Raw genomic sequence first — 22,628 nt, forward strand, 5'->3', positions numbered from 1 at the left:
ATCAGTGTGAGAACAGGAGAAAATGGGGCTGGGAATCTTTTGCCCAAGACTCGATGGAGCAAAAGGGTAAGTTACTGAGGCATAAAAGTATCAATTTTTATTATGTGTTTTATCTAAAATATCTTTTAGTGAATGCTCAAAAAAGAGCAAAAAAAGATGAAGTCATCCAACCTCCACCCTTATGGTCAAGGTCCCAGACACATGTGAGGCTGCTCCAGCATCAGGTCATGGCTCAGGCTGTGCCCCTGCTTGAAACAAGGCACGAAGCACTTAGCTGAAGATAGTGTGTGTTCCTTGTGTCCTGAGTAAGCGCAGACCACTGGGCCTCCCTCCCCTAGGTGACAGCACCTATCTTGTGTTGTGACTGGGGTCCTTGAGCATCCATCTAAACTACTGGTGTCCCTTCCTTTGTCCGGGGTGAGGAGCAAGCTGGAGCGATGCAGCAGACAACTTGGTGAGATACACACACTTGCCCTCTTCTTGTTTAGTGAGTGCCTGCCTAGAAGCTGGTCAAAATACAGAGAGCAAAGGACCATGCGGTTCTCACCCACAGCTGATGCACCTGCAATGCAACCCCTATTCCTAAAACAGAGGAATCATCACACAAGAGGGTACCCAAAGATGGTAAGAGTAGAGGACCAGAACATCCGCTCCAAGGGGTTATCTTCTCTCTATGTGACAGGGAAGATGCACCCACAAAATCTCGGGAGTAGGGTTGCCTCAGCAAGACCTGTACAACGACGACAGTGACATACCAATGGGAATGGAGAGAACTTCTCAAGGCTCCACCACCGAGACAAAGAGCTCCAGGCAGCTGTGTCTGAGGAGAAAGGAAGAGCCTGCATATTCGAGTCTCATGACAGGTCATCCAGTCCCAAGTGGACAACGTTTAATACAAATGCATACAAACAAAACCAAATGGAGTCACCAGGCTGTACATATGAACATATGAACATACATATATAATACATTCATACATCATACACACATACATATATATACATTCATACAGTCATACATTCATATATGCATGCATACATATATACACATACATATATACATACATACATACATATATGTGTATTATCACAATACTAATTTAAAAATAAGGGTTTGTGAATTTGAAGGGAAATGGGGAGGGGGACACCAGAGGAGTTGGAGGAGGAAGAGGAAGAATGAAAATGATGTGAATAGAGTCAGTGCATGAGAAATTCTCAATGTTTCTATTTTTAAAACTATTTTTATAAATAAAAACTAACGTTACTATTCTGTCACTAAAAAAAAAATCTCTTTCTGAACATTCCCACAACTCGGGGAAAGCCAAGGAGTGATGTGCAGGAGCAGGGACTGGAATATCCATGTGGCTGTTGTCTGCAAAAACAGCAGGTCTCACTCACTGGGTTACATTTCTGTATGCAGCAAGTGTTATTTGTAAGAAGGAACAAAGGCCCTGCATTCCTCCACACAGCTGATTCTCAGGATGCTGGTCATCCAAGGACAAACACAAACCTATGTCCGTGCTTACAGAGTTTAATCTTGAACATCTAGCCCTCATAGTATTAGGAACAGAGGGCAGCAGACAAGATAGAAACACTATTGTCCAACTAGTTGCCCCAGGACTCTCTCTGTCACCAAGCTTCATTAAGTCCCACCCCACCACCTTCAAGTATTTTTGTAGCATCTATAATTTCTCTTGATTATTTACTTTTTGTTTTATTACAGTAGGCCTGAAAAATTACAAGATATTATCTTGATTTTGGTACTTCTTAAACCTTGTTTTGTTGCTTATGGTGACATTTCATTTAGAGAAGTTTCTGTGGGTGTGGAGAAGAACATGTACTTTTGTTTCCTGTGAAATTAAATATTTTGTAGATAGCTGTCAGGTACACTATGGTGTATTGTAGTCCTAAATTTCTTGATTTAAACTTTTAAAACAATTTTTAGGTTTTTTTCTATGTATATGTGCATGTATGTAGGGATGTCAGGGACCACATCTGGGAGTCTGTTCTGTTCTTATGATACCAATTGGGTTCCCAGGATTGACTGGATAACCAGGCTTGGAAGCCAGTGTTGAGCCATCACACTGGCATTGCTTTGCGGAAGTTGAGTTTGAATTATCTACCTGAAGATGGGAGTGAGGTATTGAAGGGTCTGCTGCTCTTGGGTCTATGTCTAAGAAACTGTGTTTTTTTTTAACATTTTGAGTATGTTTTTAATGGTACCCAGATCAGTGTGAGTTTGAGGCCATTCTGGTCTACATAGTGAGCCAAACCAGCCAGGATTACATAGTAAGACCTTAGATCAAATTATATATATATATATATATATATATATATATATATATATATATATATATATATATATATATATGTTTGATAGATAATATAAAAACATTATATTATAAGGCACATTTAATACTATTAGAAATATACATTCTCTGTTGAGATGCTGGCAATTCTTTATTGTTAACACCATCCAATGCTTTCTGTGTGTGATCACAACATTCAACAGCAGGCCATTAAACAGGCCCTTCCCTGGTACATGGCAACCTTGAGCAGGGAAAGTAACGGTCAAGTAGCCCTTTGGCCAGCAATTGACCAGACTCTCTCTCATGGCAGCCTGGTTGTGTGGGACTCTCTACAGTCACTGCAGAGGATCATTACAGACACCATCAAGGATGTGCTCAGGCAGCCTGCATAGCCTTACAAAGCAGAGTTGACCTCAGATAACCCTTCTTGCCCAGCAGCTATTCGCACCCCAGCCAGACAAGAAGTACCTCCTGAGGTGCTCCAACAGAAGCTCTCTGTTTGGTACTAAGGACTACATAATAACATGGTCCTTCCTTTAGATGAGGGATGTGATGTGCACAGACCCTTCACACATCAGCTTCTGTCTAGACAAGCAGGCTGCTGTGTTCACCTTTCCAGCATCCAGGAGACACACTTCAGTGCCGTCTAGTCGAGCTGCAACTCAGGCTCAATAAAAGCCTTCTTCCAAAGGTTTTTCCTTTCCTAGTTCTGATCTCCAGCATCAGCAGAGCAGTCTGAGCTCATAGCATGGAAAGAGGAAGCACAGGGGGCCACCATGTGCTGCTGATGGTAAGATTACCTCACAGGTCATGTATATCATTACTGCCACCCAAAGCAAGGAAAAGTGAGAGGAATAAGGAAATAAGTAAGTCACAGAAGAGGGATTTGGTGTATTGCCAATGTGGGAGGGGCTTACATTGAGATCTGCTTCTGGGCACCCACTGTCCATTGCTGTTGCCTGAGTGGACTATAAATTCACTAGAGGCTGGTATTTTCTGTGAGTGATCTCTGACCACCAGCTGTCTGGCACTAACACAGCCTGCTGCAAGAATCAGCTCAGGAGAAATGGAAAACCTATTGAAGCTGTGTCTCTTCATCCTCTGCTTTGAAACTGGTAAGTACTGTCTGCAACTTGATCCCTTATTGGCTGTAGAAAGAAAATTAAATCTCTTCTCATTTCATCCTGCCTTGTCTGTGGTGTTAAGACATGCTGACTGGAGCACATATATTAGCCAAAACATGGGTGCAGCCAAGCAATCCAGAGGTGCAGTGGCCTATGCTTTCATTGGGAAGTGACAGTGTGGCACTCATCTCCTCTAAGCAGTCTTTATCTTTGCAGCTCTCACTTTACAGTGTGTACTGTGTCCATCTTACAAAAACGGGGAGTGTGTTAATGGGAATCAGACATGCACTGCACAACCTGGCGAAACTTGTATGATCCGCAGAATCTGGAATTCAATTGAACGTGAGTATGTGTTCTGTGCTCTGGAGAATTTCTGTTTCTCCCTCAGGATTCCAAGCACCACCTCTAGGATACTGTAGTTAAAGAAAAAGAGTCCAATGATATCTAGGTATGATATTCCAAACCTTGTGCTGGTGAAGCTTTGCCCATGGTAAAGCTAAGCATATACTGAGTGAGCGGGGCTTCTCTCCATCATTGTATTGATATATTCATCAGTCTCTGATTCCCAACATCTCTGCGATTTAGGGTCTGTCTTGGGTAATTTTCCATTCCCATGACAAAACAGCATAGCCAAGGCAACTTACAAAAGAAAACACTTAATTCGGGGCTGGCTCAAAGTCCCAGGAGTAAAGTCCATGATGATCATGGTAGATAACATGGCAGCAGGAAGGCATGGTACAGGATAAGGAGCTAAGAACTTACATTCTTAGTCACAACCTTGAGACAGAGAGAGACAGAGACAGAGACAGAGATTGAGAATGGCATTTTGAAACCCCAAAGCCCATCCACAGTGACACACCCCCTCCCACAATGCCACACTTCCTAATTCTTCCCAAACACTTCAACCAAGTGGAGGCCAAGCACTGAAACATTCAAGCCTATGAGGGCTGTTGTAATTGAAGCCACCACACAGGCTATGAAATATCAGTCCTTACAAGTATCATTTCCCACACTCTGTCCTGGTTGCTTTTGCTTTTGTAATGTTCAAAGAACTTCTATCTTAGCCTGGAGCCACCTTCTCTGGAAAACCTTTGCTCATCCACAGGACACCAAGGTGCTTCACAAGTCTTCCTGCTTCATCTGTCTCCTGGCATAGTTCATGGTGTGTCCTTCCTGTCATTCCATAGAATCTGGTTCTTGAGGGCTAATATTATCTTGATCTCTACCTGCCCAGCTGCTCACCTTGGAGCCTGGATGCCAGCATGTACTGAGGAAGTGTGTTATGCACATCTGCTTGAGGGGAGATGATGCTATGTGCCTCGATGTATAGAGGCTCAAGCTCAACACTAAGCACGTGTTTCTCCTGTCATAAAGGCTCTTGGGTAAAGGGACTTTCTCCAGATATAGTTTAAAAGCATGTGGTGGGAAGGCCAACATGGGACACTTACTGCTATGGAAGAAAATTCTTTCAGTGAGAGAATTCTCAGTCCAAATGTACTTGGATATGAGGTTGTACCCTGGCTGTCAAAATAATATCTTTTTGCAATCTTCTTCCACAGATGATAAACTGAAAAGTGCGGAGTTGAGGTGTACAGAATTCTGTGAGTTTGATGAAAAACGTTCTGGAGGTGAAACAATACATACATACTGCTGCAATCATGATGATTTCTGCAATAGCATTGATTTACCAATTGTGATGGCTTAGTGTGAGCTAGATTCAGGTGGCCTCATCTGTCATTTCCTTTCCTTCCTGTCCTTCTTTTCTTCCCTTGGGTTTAATTTTTTTCTTGACTGGAGATTTTTCTAAGCCTCACAATTGCACAGAACCTTGGTATTATGAAAGTATATCTAATTATATCACCTAATTCTTATTCCGGATATGCCCTAGCCCTTATCACCATGAATGTAACTGACATATGGTTTTCATCAATGCATTTATCGTCTCAATGTGGATGGACAAGACAGATGAATAGATAAAAGGACCATAGAGGATAAAGATGCTGAATATCCTTCGTACAACATGTGCTTTAGGAACTTGGCTAGTTCTCATCATTGTGACTTACACTTCCAGGGAACAATCTAAAAGGGAAATATTGTTGTGGATCCTAGTTTCAGCCTTTCGTTGTCTTCTTTCATTACATGGGCCTATAGTAAAGCTAAACAACAAAGGCCATGTCATACCAAAACTGCTCACCTCATGGTGTCCAGCAAGTAACAAGACAGAGAGAGGACTGTGGCAACATATGGATTTCAAGAAGTACACTCAGTGGCCTCCTCTCACTATTTAGGCCCCACAGCTGAGAAGGAAGACATCTAGATGACTTTGTTCCCATGAATGAGAAAATGACAGCTACAAGATCATAGTGCCAACTTTCACCCAGGAAAGAAAATCTCTACCTAATGTTTCTGTTATATTGCAGTCAGAAAATAAATCCACCAAATGTTTCCTCTTCTTTGAAAGTTGTTCTTTCTGAACATGTAGAATCATGGGTGAGAATGGTGTTGACTCTCATCTGTTTTAGGAAGGTACTACTCCACCAGGTTGCCTTTGTACCATTAGGAGGGAAATTTATTTGTAAGCCCTCACTCCCTGCCCCATCTAAGCCCAGGCTCCTTATGATTACACTTTAGTCCCACTGAGTGGAATCAGATTTCTTCTCTATGTGTATGATATACACATAAATCAATAAGTCATCAACCTGTTAGTTTAGTTTAAAAATAAACCCTAAAAGGATTTATTAAACAATTATTAGCCACAACCATTTTTCTCTTTATTAATTGCATATATTGTAAGCATCATGGATGGAAAAGGGAAACGTGTCTGTGGAGTGCTTAGTCAGATATGGAATATCTAGGCCACATGTCTCCCATGCAGAGCTCAGTGTCCACCACAGGAAAGAGGGAAGAAACATTGAAGGCATCAGAAATGGTTTGGGACTGGGGAAGAATGGTTTCCTGGATATGACAGGGTCCTTGCACTCATGGACTGACAGCAGCTGTGGTTCCCTACACAAGATCTGCACAAGATCAAGCCAGTCAGCACTCCAGCATGGATGAGGTGGGGGGGGGCATCATTTCCTACCCTTAGCTGAGGGCCTACTGACAGTTAATGGCTATAAGGGAAACAGAATCAGTTTTCTTCAGAGGTTTGGTCCTTGGTAGGTTGGCCATGCTCTGATAGATGTCCCCATAACCATGTTTGTTTGAACAGCATTGATTTGACTCAGTGGTTTGGTCTTTTTTAATGCTATAACGTAGGTGGCATGGAGAGGATCTGGAAAGGGCTGGAGGGAAGAATGAATAATGTGACTATGACCAAATAATTTGTATGCATGAATGAAATTCTCAAAGAATAACTAAAATTTATTCATCATATTTGTTTAAAAATGAACAACATATAATGTGCTACTTATAACTCTGTCTTTGAGGTTAATGTGGTGGCACCCACCTAGAATCACAACATTTAATAAATGGAGGCAAGATAATGGAGAGTTTGAAGACATTAAAATATGCTACATAATTTTTGGTATATTTCTGCACATAATATTCTATAATATATATATATGGGGAAACTCCATCTCAAAGGGGAAAAGGTTTGAGTTCACATGCATTTCAAATGAAGTGTAAAAATGGACTTCAATTTCTTAAAAATCCTATTAAAATATGTATGCTATGAACTCATTTTCTAAAATCTCCTTTAATAAATGAATGTTTTTACAAAATAAAAACTAAGTGAAATATGCAATGCAATTCATCTTATGAATTATTTAAACAGTCTATACTAATAAATCTTGCTCCACATTATCTAATAAAAATCTCTTACACGGTCTTTCAATGTCTTCATGATTCATGTTAATGTATCTGTTTCTCATTTATGAATAATCTGTAAAATACTAGCCTGACTAGAATAGATCATAACAAATACTCAGGTTTATTTTATAGACTCTTGAAACATGTTTTATGTAAAATTCACATCACCTGCCATTATATGTATAGCAATTATTTTCAGGTTTTTGTTTTGAATGTTCTTTTCTCTCTCATAATCGCATTTCAAGATAAGGTATAAATTCACTTTTACCAAAATACTATTACCTGAACCATAGCACTCAAAAACAAATGTATTAAAAATAAGGGTTATTATGCTTGTCATATTCCATACCTGGTAAGAGCTCATGCTTCTTCTCCCTACAAACTAGAACTACCAGTTTCTATCTCTACATAGTTGACTTGTCTCAACATGTCATATGAATACTGTTATACAGTCTGAGGGAATCATCATGGCTTCTTTTATTGGTATAATATCATCAAGGTTCATCCATGAAGCATCTTTTTGTTATTTTTTTTTTGTTTCTTTTTTTTTTTTTTTATTTTAAGTAAATTTATTTTACAACATCATTTAGTTCAACATAATAGCCACAGATTCCCCTGTTCTCCTACTCTCGCCCCCCTTCCCCTCCCCCCATCCCACCCCCCATTCCCACCTCCTCCAGATCAAGGTCTCCCCTGAGGACCGGGATCGACCTGGTAGACTCAGTCCAGCCAGGACCAGTCCCCCCTCCCAGACCGAGCCAAGTGTCCCTGCATATGTCCAGGATTCAAACAGCCAACTCATGCAACAAGCCCAGGACCCGGCACCAACACACGGCTGCCTCCCAAACAGATCAAGCCAAATGACTGTCTCACCCGTTCAGGGGGCCTGATGCAGTTGGGGGCCCCTCAGCCTTTGGTTCATAGATCCTGTGCTTCCATTCGTTTGGCTATTTGTCCCTGTGCTTTATCCAACCCTGGCTTCAACAATTCTCGCTCATATAAACCCTCTTCTTTCTCACTAATTAGACTCCCAGTGCTCCACCAGGGGCCCAGCCATGGATGTCTGCATCCAGATTCCTCAGACCTTCCTTGGATGGGGTTTATGGCACAACTAACAGGGTGTCTGGCCATCCCATCACCGGGGTAGGTCAGTTCCTGCCGTCTCTCGTCCATTGCCAGCAGTCTTTTCTGGCGGTATCTTTGTGGATCTCCGTGGGCCTCCCTAGCTCTCTGCTTCCTCCCCTTCTCATGTGGTCTTCATTTACCATGGTCTCCTATTCGTTGTTCTCCCTCTCTTTTCTTGATCCAGCTAGGATCTCCCACTCTCTTTCCCTCGACCGTCGCTCTTCATTGTTCCCACTCATGACCAGGCTGTTCATGTAGATCTCATCCATTTCTCCATGTCTTTTTTGGGGTCCCGTTTTCCAGGTAGCCTCACTGGTGATGTGAGTAGCAGTTCAGTCATCCTTGTTCCACATCTAATATCTTCCTATGAGTGGGTACATACCATATTTGTCTTTCTGAGTCTGGGTCACCTCACTCAGGATGATTTTTTCTAGATCCATCCATTTGTCTGCAAACCGTATGATGTCATTGTTTTTCTCTGCTGAGTAGTATTCCATTGTGTATATGTGCCACAATTTCTTTATCCATTCTTCAGTTGAAGGGCATCTAGGTTGTTTCCAGGTTTTGGCTATTACAAACAATGCTGATATGAACATAGCTGAGCAAGTGCTCTTGTGGTATGATTGAGCATTTCTTGGGTATATGCCCAAAAGTGGTATAGCTGGATCTTGGGGGAGATTGATTCCCAATTTTCTAAGAAAGCGCCATATTGATTTCCAAAGTGGTTGTACAAGCTTGCATTCCCACCAGCAGTGGAGGAGAGTTCCTCTAGCTCCACAACCTCTCCAGCATAAAGTGTCTTCAGTGTTTTTGATCTTAGCCATTCTGACAGGCGTAAGGTGGTATCTCAGAGTTGTTTTGATTTGCATTTCCCTGATGATTAGGGATGTTGAGCAGTTCCTTAAATGTCTTTCAGCCATTTGGGTTTCCTCTGTTGAGAATTCTCTGTTTAATTCTAAAGCCCATTTCTCAATTGGACTGTTGGTCGTTTTGATGTCTAATTTCTTGAGTTCCTTATATATTCTGGATATCAGTCCTCTGTCACCTGTGGGGTTGGTGAAGATCTTTTCCCATTCAGTAGGCTGTCGCTTTGCCTTGTTGACCGTATCCTTTGCTCTACAAAAGCTTCTCAGTTTCAGGAGGTCCCATTGATTGATTGTTTGTCTCAGTGTCTGCGCTACTGGTGTTATATTTAGGAAGTGATCTCCTATGCCAATGCGTTCAAGATTACTTCCTACTTTCTCTTCTAGCAGGTTTAGAGTGGCTGGATTTATGTTGAGGTCTTTGATCCACTTGGACTTAAGTTTTGTGCACGGTGACAGATATGGATCTATTTGCAGCCTTCTACACGTTGATATCCAGTTATGCCAGCACCATTTGTTGAAGATGCTTTCTTTTTTCCATTGTACACTTTTGGCTTCTTTGTCAAAAATTATATGTCCATAGGTGTGTGGGTTAATGTCAGGGTCTTCAATTCGATTCCATTGGTCCACATGTCGGTTTTTATGCCAATACCAAGCTGTTTTTATTACTGTAGCTCTATAGTAGAGCTTGAAGTTAGGGATTGTGATGCCTCCAGAAGTTGTTTTATTGTACAGGTTTCTTTTAGCTATTCTGGGTTTTTTGTTTTTCCATATGAAGTTGAGTATTATTCTTTCCAGGTCTGTGAAGAATTGTGTTGGTATTTTGATGGGGATTGCATTGAATCTGTAGATTGCTTTTGGTAAGATTGCCATTTTTACTATGTTAACCCTGCCTATCCATGAGCATGGGAGATCTTTCCATTTTCTGACATCTTCTTCAATTTCTTTTTTCAGGGATTTAAAGTTCTTGTCATATAGGTCCTTCACTTGCTTGGTTAGTGTTACCCCAAGGTATTTTATGTCATTTTTGGCTATTGTAAAGGGTGATGTATCTCTAATTGCCTTCTCATCTTCTTTGTCCATTGTATATAGGAAGGCTACTGATTTTTTTGAGTTGATCTTGTATCCTGCTATGTTGCTGAAGGTGTTTATAAGCTTTATCAATTCCTGGGTGGAATCTTTGGGGTCACTCAAGTATACTATCATGTCATCTGCAAATAGGGAAAGCTTGACTTCTTCCTTTCCAATTTGTATCCCCTTAATCTCCTTATGTTGTCTTATTGCTCTGGCTAGAACTTCAAGTACTATATTGAATAAGTATGGGGAGAGTGGACAGCCTTGCCTCGTTCCTGATTTTAGTGGAATTGCTTTGAGTTTCTCTCCATTTAATTTGATGTTGGCTGTTGGTTTGCTATATATTGCCTTTATTATGTTTAGGTATGTTCCCCGTATTCCTGATCGCTCCAAGACTTTTATAATGAAGGGGTGCTGGATTTTGTCAAATGCCTTTTCTGCATCTAGTGAGATGATCATGTGGTTTTTTTCTTTGAGTTTGTTTATATGGTGTATTACGTTGATGGACTTTCGTATGTTGAACCACCCTTGCATCCCTGGGATGAAGCCTACTTGATCATGGTGGATAATTGTTCTGATGTGTTCTTGGAGTCTGTTTGCCAATATTTTATTGAGTATTTTTGCATCAATGTTCATGAGGGAGATCGGTCTGTAGTTCTCTTTCTTTGTTGTATCCTTGTTTGGTTTAGGAATCAGGGTAATTGTAGCCTCATAAAGGAGTTTGGTAATGTTCCTTCTGTTTCTATTATGTGGAACAATTTAGAGAGTATTGGTATTAACTCTTCTTTGAAGATCTGGTAGAATTCTGCGCTGAAACCATCTGGTCCTGGGCTTTTTTTGGTTGGGAGACTTTTAATGACTGTTTCTATTTCCTTAGGGGTTATTGGGCTATTTAAATAGTTTATCTGGTCTTGATTTAACTTAGGTATGTGGTACTTATCCAGAAAAATGTCCATTTCTTTTAGGTTTTCCAGTTTTGTGGAGTAGAGGTTTTTGAAATATGACCTTATAATTCTCTGGATTTTCTCAATGTCTGTTGTTATGTCCCCCTTTTCATTTCTGATTTTGTTGATTTGGATTCTCTCTCTCTGTCTTTTGGTTAGTTTGGATAAGGGCTTGTCTATCTTGTTGATTTTCTCAAAGAACCAACTCTTTGTTTCATTAATTTTTTGTATTATTCTCTTAGTTTCTAATTTATTAATTTCCCCTCTCACTTTGATAATTTCCTGGCGTCTATTCTTACTGGGAGACTTTGCTTCTTCTTGTTCTAGAGCTTTCAGGTGTGCTGTTAAGTCACTAGTGTGAGATTTCTCCAACTTCTTTATGTGTGCATTTAGTGCTATGAATTTCCCTCTTAGCACTGCTTTCATTGTGTCCCATAAGTTTGGGTATGTGGTGTCTTCATTTTCATTGATCTCTAGGAAGTCTTTAATTTCTTTCTTTATTTCTTCCTTAACCCATTGGTGATTTAGTTAAGCATTATTCAGTTTCCATGAGAAAGTAGGTTTTCTGTAGTTTTTGTTGTTGTTGAGATCTAACTTTAACCCATGGTGGTCTGATAGAACACAGGCGGTTATTCTAATTGTTTTGTATCTGTTGAGATATGCTTTGTGGCCAAGTATGTGGTCAATTTTAGAGAAAGTTCCATGGGGTGCTGAGAAGAATGTATATTCTTTCTTGTTAGGATGGAATGTTCTGTAGATATCTATTAGGTCCAATTGGGTCATGACATCAGTTAAGTCCTTTATTTCTCTGTTAAGTTTCGATTTGGGAGATCTGTCCAGTGGTGAAAGTGGGGTGTTGAGATCTCCCACTATTAATGTGTGGGGTTTTATATGTGGTTTAAGCTTTAGTAATGTTTCTTTTACATATGTGGGTGCCCTTGTGTTTGGGGCATAAATGTTCAGAATTGAAACTTCATCTTGGTGGATCTTTCCTGTGATGAATATGTAATGTCCTTCTTTATCTCTTTTGATTGATTTTAGTTTGAAGTCTATTTTGTTGGATATCAGTATGGCTACCCCTGCTTGTTTCTTAAGACCATTTGATTGGAAAGTCTTTTCCCAGCCTTTTATTCTTAGGTAGTGTCTGTCTTTGAATTTGAGATGTGTTTCTTGTATGCAGCAGAAAGTTGGGTTCTGCTTTCGTATCCATTCTGTAAGTCTATGTCTTTTTATAGGTGAATTAAGTCCGTTGATATTAAGGGATATTAACGACCAGTGATTGTTCATCCCTGTCATTTTTTGGTGGTAGTGTGTGTGTACTTCCCTTCTTTGGGGTTTACTGTTGTGGCTTTATCTATTGCCTGTGTTTTCAAGTGTGTATCTGACTTCCTTAGGTTGAAATTTTCCTTCTAGTGCTTTCTGTAGGGCTGGGTTTGTGGATAGGTATTGTTTAAATCTGGCTTTGTCTTCGAATGTCTTGTTCCTTCCGTCTATGATGATTGAAAGTTTTGCTGGGTATATTAGTCTGGGCTGACATCCATGGTTTCTTAGTGTCTGCATTACATCTGTCCAGGTCCTTCTGGCTTTCAAAGTCTCCATTGAGAAATCGGGTGTTATTCTGATGGGTTTACCTTTATAGGTCACTTGGCCTTTTTCCTTGGCTGCTCTTAATATTCTTTCTTTATTCTGTACATTTAGTTGTTTAATTATTATGTGTCGAGGGGACTTTTTTTGGGGGTCTAGTCTGTTTGGTGTTCTATAGGCTTCTTGTATCTTCATAGGCATTTCCTTCTTTAAGTTGGGAAAGTTTTCTTCTATAATTTTGTTGAATATATTTTCTGTGCCTTTGAGTTGGTATTCTTCACCTTCTTCTATCCCTATAATTCATAGGTTTGGTCTTTTCATGGTGTCCCAGATTTCTTGGACATTTTGGTTCATGACTTTGTTGGCTTTAGTGTTTCCTTCAACTGATGAAACTATTTCTTCTACTGTATCTTCAATGCCAGAAATCCTCTCTTCCACCTCTTGCATTCTGTTGGTTATACTTGCATCCGAAGTTCCTGATCTTTTACTCAGGGTTTCTATTTCCAGCATTCCCTCTGTTTGTGTCTTCTTTATTTTTTCAATTTCCTTTTTCAGTTCTTGGCCTGTTTCCTTTGTTTGTTTCATTGCTTTTTCATGATTTTCTTTCAGTGTTTTATTGTTTTCTTCCAGGACTTTAATGTTTTCTTCCAGGACTTTAATGTTTTCTTCCAGGAATTTATTTTTTTCTTGGAGGGCTTTATTGTTTTCTTCTAATTTGTTTGCTCTTTCCTCTAGTTGTTTATAGCGTTCTTCCAATTTCCTTGTCTTTTCCTCTACACAAGCCTCTACCTTCTTCATGAAGTTACTCATAAGGCTACTTTCTTCTGCTTCTTCCAATTTTTGGTGTTCAGGTCTAGATGTTGGAGGCGGGCTAGGTTCTGGTGATGCTGTATTGCTCTTCATTTTGTTGTATGTACTTCTGCCTTGACGTCTGCCCATCTCCTTGTGGTTCTTTCTTCGTCTTATCAGTGTACTTGTTTCAGAAAGAGCTGACAGATTCAGGAAGACTGTCTCTTTTGTCCAAAAGGGAGTTCTCTTGTCCAACTCTCTGGTCCAGAAGGGAAGTCCGGGGCAGGCTCTGGTCCAGAATGGCAATCGGGAGCAGGCTGGGAGCTCTGGACCAGAAGGGAAGTCTGCATCTTTTTGTTATTTTTTAAGGCAGATAAATACCGTATGATGTGGCTCTTTCACGTTTTGCTTAATCTATTATCAGTTGGCTAGTATAATTTTTGTTTTTGAATGAGTTCTCATTGTTTGCAGGATTCTATATATAAATATATGCTACATAATTTGTTGGTCTATTTCTGCCCATAATCTTCTTCAATGGTTAGCTTTTTTTCTGCCAGCTTAGTAACAGTCCCTAAATTTCATTCCTGGTTTTAATAATTGAGCCTCCCTCTCCTTATCTTTCACTGTAGCTACTGATTTCTTTAAGTTTGGTGATCTTTTCTGTATATATTAGTTATGTTTGTGACCAAAAGCAACATGGAAAAGAAAGGGCTTATTTTGGTTGCTAGTGCTAAAAGGACTTAGTATATCATGGCCAGGAAAGCATAGAAAAGGAAAGGAAACCATTTTGGCAGGAGCAAAAGGCTGGCTGATCACAGTCTCAACTACACACAGGAAGCAAAGAGAGAGAACAGGAAATGGGAACAGGCTATAAAATGCTGTGGGATGTCGTTCTGTATGCTGTCCATAAATCCAGTCCTACATAAAGCACTAGAAGGAAAAATCCAACCTAAGGAAGTTAGATGCACCCATGAAAACACAAGCAATAAATAATCCCACACTAACAAATCCCAAAGAAGGGAAACATACAACACTACCACCAAACAATAACAGGAATTAACAATCACTTGTCATTAATATCCTTTATTATCAAAGGTCTCATTTTGCCTATAAAAAGACACAGACTAACAGAATGGATACAAAAACAGGCCCCATTCTTCTGCTGCATACAAGAAACACATCTCAACCTCAAAAACAGACACTACTTCAGATTAAAGGGCTTGGGGAAAGTCTTACCAATCAAATGGACTTAAGAAGCAAGATGATGTAGCTATCCTAATATCTAACAAAATAGACCAAACTAAAATTAATCAAGATATCGAGAAGGATGTTACATATTCATCACAGGAAAAATTAATCAAGATAAAGTCTCAATTCTGAATATTTATGCCCCAAATACACGGGCACCCACATACATAAAAGAAACATTACTAAACTTAAATTGCACATTAAACCCCACACACTAATATTGGGAGATATCAACACCCCAGTCTCACCAATGGTCAGGTCTGCCAGACAGATAAGGAAACTAACAGATGTTATGACTCAAATGGACTTAATACACATATACAGAATATTCCACCCAAACACAAGAGAATATATTTTCTTCTCAGCATCCCATGGAACCATCTCTAAAATCAACCACATGCTCAGTCACAAAGCAAATCTCAACAGATATAAAACAATGGAATAATCCCCTGTATTTATCAGACCAACATGCTTTAAAGTTAGAATTCAACAACAACACAAATTATACAAAGTCTACAATATCATGGAGTCTGAATAATGTTCAACTGAATCATCACTTGGTCAAGGAAGAAATCAAGAAAGAAATTAAAGACTTCCTAGAATTCAACAAAAATGAATGCAAAAACATAACCAAACTTGTGGGACACTATGAAATCAGTACTAAGAGGAAAGTTCATAGCTGTAAATGCCTACATAAAGAAGTTGGGGAAATCTCACACTAGCAACTTAACAGCACACTTGAAAGCTCTAGAAGAAAAAGTAGCAAAGTCACCCAGGAGGTATAGACACTAGAAAATAATGAAATTGAGGACAGAATTTGAAAAACATAGAAACAATGAAGAGTACAAAGAATTAGTGAAACAAAGAATTGGTTCTTTGAGAAAATAAACAAGATAGAGAAACCCATATCAAAAAAAAAAAAAACAAAAGAGAGAGAGAGACTATCCATACTGACAAAATCAGAAATGAAAAGGAAGATATAACAACTGACAATGAGGAAATCCAGAGAATCATTAGATCATAATTCAAAAACCAGTACTCCACAAAACTGGAAAATCTAAAAGAAATGGACAATTTTCTGGATAGGTATTTAATACCCTAGTTAAATCAAGATCAGATAAACAATTTAAATAGACCTATAACACCTATGGAAATAGAAGCAGTCATTAAAAGTCTCCCAATCAAAAAAATACCCCAGCGTCAGATGGTTTCAGTGCAGAATTTTATAAGAATTTCAGAGAGGAGCTAAATACCAATACTCCTCAAATTGTTCCACACAATAGAAACAGAAGGAACATTGTCAAACTCTTTCTATGAGGTTACAGTTATCCTGTTACCCAAACCACACAAAGATGCAACAAAGAAAGAGAATTACAGACAAATCTCCTTCATGAACATTGATGCAAAAAATACCCAATAAAATACTGGCAAACAAAATCCAAGAACACGTCAAAAAAAATCATCCACCATGATCAAGTAGGCTTCATCCCAGAGATGCAGGGATGGTCCAACATATGAAAATCTATCACTGTAACCCATTATATAAACAAACTGAAAAAAACTACATGATCTTCTCATTAGATGCTGAAAAAAACCTTGACAAAATCGAACACCCCTCCATGATAAAGATGCTGGAGAGATCAGGAATACAAGGAACATAACAAAGGCAATTTACATCAAGATGACAGCCAACATCATATTTAATGGGCAGGAAATCCAAGTAATTCCACTAAAATCAGGAACAAAACAAGGCTGTCCACTCTCTCCATATCTATTCAATATGGTACTCGAGCTGGAGCAAGAAGACAACAAAAGGAGATCAAGGGGATACAAGTCAGAAAGAAAGAAGTCAAACTTTCACTGTTTGCAAATAATATGATAGTCTACATAAGTTACCCCAAAAAATCCACCAGAGAACTCCTACAGCTGATAAACAGCTTCAGTAATGTGGCAGGATACAAGATTAATTTTAAAAAATCAGTAGCCATCCTATAAACAAGTGATAAATGGGCCAAGAAAGATATCAGAGAAACATCACTCTTTTCAATATGCACAAATAATATAAAATAGCTTGGGGTAACTCTGACCAAACACATGAAAGGTCTGTATGACAAGAAATTTAAGTCTCTGAAGAAAGAAATCAAAAAAGATATCAGAAAAGGGAAAAATATCCCATGCTCATGGATAGGAAGGAGTAGCATAATAAAAATGTCAATCTTACCAAAAGCAATCTACAGGTCCAATACAATCCCCAGGAAAATCCCAACACAGTTCTTCACAGACCTGGAAAGAACAATATTCAACATCACATGAACAAAAAAAACCCACAGGATAGCTAAAACAATCCTGTATAATAAAACAACCTTTGGAGGCATCGCAATCCCTAACTTCAAGCTCTATTATGGAGCTATAGTAATAAAACAGCTTGGTATTGGCATAAAAACCGACATGTAGACCAATGGAATCTATTTGAAGACCTTACCATTAATCTGCACACCTATGAACACCTAATTTTTGAAGAAGAGGCCAAAACTGTACAATGAAAAAGGAAAGCATTTTCAAGAAATGGTGCTGTCATGACTAGATGTCAACATGTACAAAATTGCAAATAGATTCATGTCTATTGGCATGCACAAAATTCAAGTCCAAGTGAATCAAAGACCTCAACATAAATCCAGTTACACTGAACTTGATAGGAGAGAAAGTATGAAGTAATCTTGAATGCATTGGCACAGGAGACAATTTCCTAAATATAACACCAGTAGCACAGACACTGAGAGCAACAATTAATAAATGGGAACTCCTGAAACTGAGAAGCTTTTGTATGGCAAAGGAAGTGGTCAATGAGACAAAATGACAACCTACAGAATGGGAAAAGGTTTTCACCAACCCCACATCTGACAGAGGGCTGATCTCCAAAATACATAAAGAATTCAAGAAAGTAGACATCAAAATCCTGAACAATCCAATTAAAAAATGGGCTACAGAACTAAACAGAGAATTCTCAACAGCAGAATCTCAAATGGCTGTAAGACATTTAAGGAATTGCTCAACATCCTTAGTCATCAGGGAAATGCAAATCAAAATGACTCTGAGATACCATCTTACACCTGTCAGAATGGCTAATTTCAAAAGCACTGCAGACAGCTTATGTTGGAAAGGATGTGAAGCAAGGGGAACACTCCTCCACTGTTGGTGGGAGTTCAAACTTGTACAGCCACCTTTGAAATCGGTATAGCAGTTTCTCAGAAAACTGGGAATCAATCTGCCTCAAGACTCAGCTATATCATTCTTGGACATAAACCCAAGGGAGGCTCAATCATACCACAAGGACACATGCACAACTGTATTCATAGCAGCATTATTCATAATAACCAGAACCTGGAAACAACCTAGATGCTCCTCAACCAAAGAATGGATAAAGAAAATGTGGCACATATAAACAATGGTGTACTGCTCAGGAGTAAAAAAAAAAAAGAAAATGACATCATGAAATTTGCAGGTAAATGGATGGAACTAGAAAATATCCTACTGAGTGAGGAAACCCAGACTCAGATGGACAAACATGGTATGTACTCACTCATAAGTGGATACTAGATATAAAGCAAAGGATAACCAGACTACAACTCATAGCTCCACAGAAGCTAGCTAACAAGGAGGACCCTAAGAAGGATACATAGATTGCCCTGTGAAGGAAAAATAGATGAGATCTACATGAGTAAACTGGGAGTGGGGGGCAATGAAGAGTAAAGGATGGGGGATGAGAACATAAGGGAATGGGAGTTTCGAGCTGGAACAGAGACAGTGGAAGAGCAAGGAAAGAGATACCATGATAAATGGAGATATCATGGGGATAGGGAAAAACAGGGTGCTAGGGAAATTCCCAGGAATCCACAAGGATGACCCCACCTTAGACTGCTACCAAAGTTGAGAGGGTGTCTGAATTGGCCTACTCTGGTAATCAGATTGGTGAATACCCTAACAGTCATCATAGAGCCTTCATCCAGTAACTGATGGAAGCTGATGCAGAGATCCACAGCCGGGCACCAGGCCAAGCTCCAGGAGTCCAATCTATGAGAGAGAGGAGAGAATGTATGACATCAAGATCATGATGGGGAAACATACAGAGACAGCCAGGCCAAACTAGTGAAAACTCATGAACTGTGGACCAATAGCTGTGGAGCCCACGGGGGACTGGACTAGATCCCCTGAATAGGGGAGACAGTTTTGTAGGTTGAACTGTTTAGGGGGTGCCCTGGCAGTAAGATCGGGATCTGTCCTGGGTGCATGAGTGGGCTTTTTGGAGCCCAGTGCCTATGATGGGGACATTTTGCGCCGTCTTGGTGCAGAGGGGAGGAGATTAGACCTGCCTCAACTGAATGTGCCAGGCTCTGCTGACTCCCCATGGAAGGCCTTGCCTTGGAGGAGGTGGAAATCGGGGGTGGGTTGAGGGGGAGGCTGGGGGGTGGGAGGTGGGAGGAGAGGGGGATCTGTGGTTGATATGCAAAATAAATAGAAATTTTCTTAATAATAATAGTAATAATGAAAGAAATGAGCATTCAAACTTGTGTTGCTCTGGGTTTAATTAAGCAGTGTGTGCCTTTCTCATGGGGAAGATGAGGAATTCGTGCAAACCAAGTTTCAAAGGAGATCAATGTTTTCTTTTTGTTTAGCACTGTCTTTTAAAGGGTACTGTTTATCTGCTTAGTTCTGATTTATTGTCTTTAAAATGAGGAGAGTGGTGTACTCCCCCTTTCTTTGAAAAACGAATAAAAAGGGGGAAAACACTCTGCAATAGAAGCTTTTCTTTGAGGTGTATCTGGGATTGGTTTTGAGCAGGAATATATCTCTTCCCAGATAGTTTTCATCCAGGGTTAAAAAAAATCCACCTTGAGAATACTATATTTTCAAGTATGAATGGGCCAACACTGAAGACAATAGAACTTGTGAGCTTCAAGGGCCACCATTTCTCCTTTCAGTATGATGACAAACACTGGTTGTTCCTCAGTGAGGTCTGGATCTTAAGGAAACACTGTCTTCTATTCTCTAAACTATACTATCTTCAAAATCTAGTTGAGACTTTCTGTATTAGGACCCTCACGAATTTGTATATGATGTCTCTGGTGGTAACAGCTCCCTTTGTGGTGACATTCCACTTTCTTCTTTCTGATTGATCAATCTTTTCTGTGACTGGAAAAAGGGATTATTTACAAATGTCTTCAAGAAGTCCCATACAGGGACACCCGGGCAGAGGGATCAGGATCCATCCCTGGTACATGGGCAGGCTTTTAGGAACCCGGTGCCTGCAGTGTGGCACCTTGTGCAACCTTGGTACAATGGAAAGGGGCTTGGACCTGCCTTGGCTCGGGTGCCTGGCCCTGCTGACTCCTCATGGGAGACTTTGATTTGGAGGATGTAGGGATGGGGATGCATGGGAGGAAGACATGGGGGTTGGAGGAGGGAGGAGGTGGGATCTGTGGGTGATATGTAGGATGAGTAGAAATTTTCTTAAATAAAAAAAAATGAAAAAAAAAAGAATCCCCATACACATTGGCTATGTGAGCTACATGTTCTGCATACTGTACAAAGAAATTCTGGTGGTGGGATTACTTCTGTGGTTGTTTAGAGTTTTGGAAACCTAAAGCCAGAGATCTGAAGAGGAAGAAGGAAAGAAAGAGGTCATGGAAGAAGGAGCTGGAAACTTGCCAGGTTCCCACGACTTAGATCAGATCTGGTTTTGCCTTTCTGGCTGATATTGCCCGATGAAGAGGGTTATAAAATTATTGGCTACTTAGTAGCCCTAGGCCATCGTCTAGCTCAAGTCATTTTTTTCCACCCCTGCTGCAGAAGTTAGTGGATCCTCAATGGGAAACTTACGGGAGCTGGGCATTGTTCTGCTGCTCTGCATACAAACTGGTAAATATTGGGAGAATAGTCTCATAACAGCTAAGGGATCAACTGAGTTTAAACCCTGACATAGTTTCAGTGAAACTTTTGATTTTTGGGTCTGTGAGCTTAAACGGGGCTTCTGAGGGACAATGTCCAGTTTCAAGGAGAAGCCCCAGTCCTGACCACCCAACTTCTGTTTGGACTTGTATGGGTCTTTCTTTAAGCTGTACTTCTTTAGAGACCTGACATGGCCTCTATGTTTTCTATATTCCTTGAATGATGACTTAGCCTGTGGAGTGAGGAATTTGCAGTAACCTGAGGACTGCACCCTAATCAGAACCTAAAGTTTAGCCCCAACTCTGGCAGCTCCAGGGAAACTCTGTGCTCTTCCCTCTACCTACATCAACTGGTAAGGTAGAAAATAAGCCAAGGGCAGTGTAGTTCTGTGGAGAATCCTCAGTCTCCATACCTGTTTTTCCTTAGCTTCTATAGGGAGGGCATATGATCATCCATTTGTCCTATCCTGTTCATGGTTTAAAACATGCTGCTGCCTGGTACTTACCTGTAAGGCAAAACCTTGATGAAGTCAAGCTGCCTGGGAGCTTGGGTGTCTCCCTCCTTTCAGCACAGTCTTTCTCTTTATTGCTTGCAGCTTTAGCTCTCCGTTGTAAACAATGTTCATCTTACTTCAATAAGAAATGTAAACATGAGGTAAAAACGTGCATTGCAGAAGATGGTGAATCTTGTATGATTACTAGAATCTGGGCTCTTCCTCACAGTGGTAAGTGGTGAATTTAGTTAATATGGAAAACCAACGGCCATGCTTCTTTCTCTTCAGTGCTCAAATGCCTTTCTATGATATGGTACCACTATGAATACAATCATTTGAACTCAAGATCTCTGCAGAGCCTGGAATCCAGCAAATGGTTAGCAAGTGCATTTTGCCTGCCTGCCTGAAAGGGAGCAGCCACTATTTGCTTCAATATTTACAATATCAAGCCAGTGTGGGGCAAATAGATATTATAGAGAAATAGTTTGTCATTAGCTGGACGGTGGTGGTGCACGCCTTTAATCCTAGCACTCGGGAGGCAGAGGCAGGTGGATCTCTGTGAGTTTGAGGCCAGCCTGGTCTACAAAGTGAGTTGCAGGAAAGGTACAAAGCTACACAGAGAAACCCTGTCTCAAAAAACCAGAAATAGTTTGTCATTAAACATACTCTTGGTTCACTTTTACTTGGATTTGTGGCTTGCTTCATCCAAAAACAATATATTGACTCTATTTTTATCTCTCACAGTGAATGATCCAACAGATGGATATTCTGGGTGCTGGAAAAACTGTAAAATAAGTGATTATGAGTACGGTGATCATTCAGTATTGACAACTTGCTGTGATACCTACGACTTTTGCAATGACATCAGAGTACCAATTGATGAATGGTACTAAAGAACCCTCAGATTATCTTATGGCTCTTTCCTGTCTTCCTCATCTTATTTCTGATCCTTCCTTAAGTTTCATTTTTACTTCAGACTAGAGACTTCTCCAGCATCAGAATGGAAAACCATCGTGTATCGTTTGTTCTTATGTGGCTATTAGACAATAAATCCGCTAAATGATTTGCTGAGTTGTGAAGGATGTTTTTTGCTGAACACACAGTCTCTGATCTCCTGGAAACCTCATTATTTTAAAAACTTTACAGTCCCTATGAGGACACAGAGGCTGCAGGTAATCACTGGAATCTTGGTTGAGGACAGACTCCAAACCCTGAACTAGCCTTTGAAAGTAGCACTTTAACTCAGACAGGACTCAGGGAATTCCAGGACCAATACACTGCTTACATCATAGCTATTTCACCAGGGCAGTGGTGTCCTGT

General features: G+C 40.1%; 2 protein-coding genes across 2 annotated transcripts; both read left to right on the forward strand.

The window, feature by feature from the left end:
• Nucleotides 1-3,262: 3,262 nt before the first annotated feature.
• On the forward strand, nt 3,263-7,177 carry LOC119088335 (acrosomal protein SP-10-like). The gene is made up of 3 exons (XM_037207626.1): nt 3,263-3,423; nt 3,649-3,774; nt 4,992-7,177. Exons 1-3 carry the CDS (start codon nt 3,375-3,377, stop codon nt 5,135-5,137), a joined length of 321 nt encoding a protein of 106 aa, XP_037063521.1. The 5' UTR covers nt 3,263-3,374; the 3' UTR covers nt 5,138-7,177.
• Nucleotides 7,178-20,680: 13,503 nt separating this feature from the next.
• On the forward strand, nt 20,681-22,346 carry LOC114699747 (prostate and testis expressed protein 3-like). The gene is made up of 3 exons (XM_028879019.2): nt 20,681-20,785; nt 21,411-21,539; nt 22,053-22,346. Exons 1-3 carry the CDS (start codon nt 20,734-20,736, stop codon nt 22,199-22,201), a joined length of 330 nt encoding a protein of 109 aa, XP_028734852.1. The 5' UTR covers nt 20,681-20,733; the 3' UTR covers nt 22,202-22,346.
• Nucleotides 22,347-22,628: the final 282 nt, after the last annotated feature.

This window comes from Peromyscus leucopus, chromosome 7, assembly GCF_004664715.2.
Source record: "Peromyscus leucopus breed LL Stock chromosome 7, UCI_PerLeu_2.1, whole genome shotgun sequence".
In the NCBI taxonomy this organism is placed as follows: Eukaryota; Metazoa; Chordata; class Mammalia; order Rodentia; family Cricetidae; genus Peromyscus; species Peromyscus leucopus.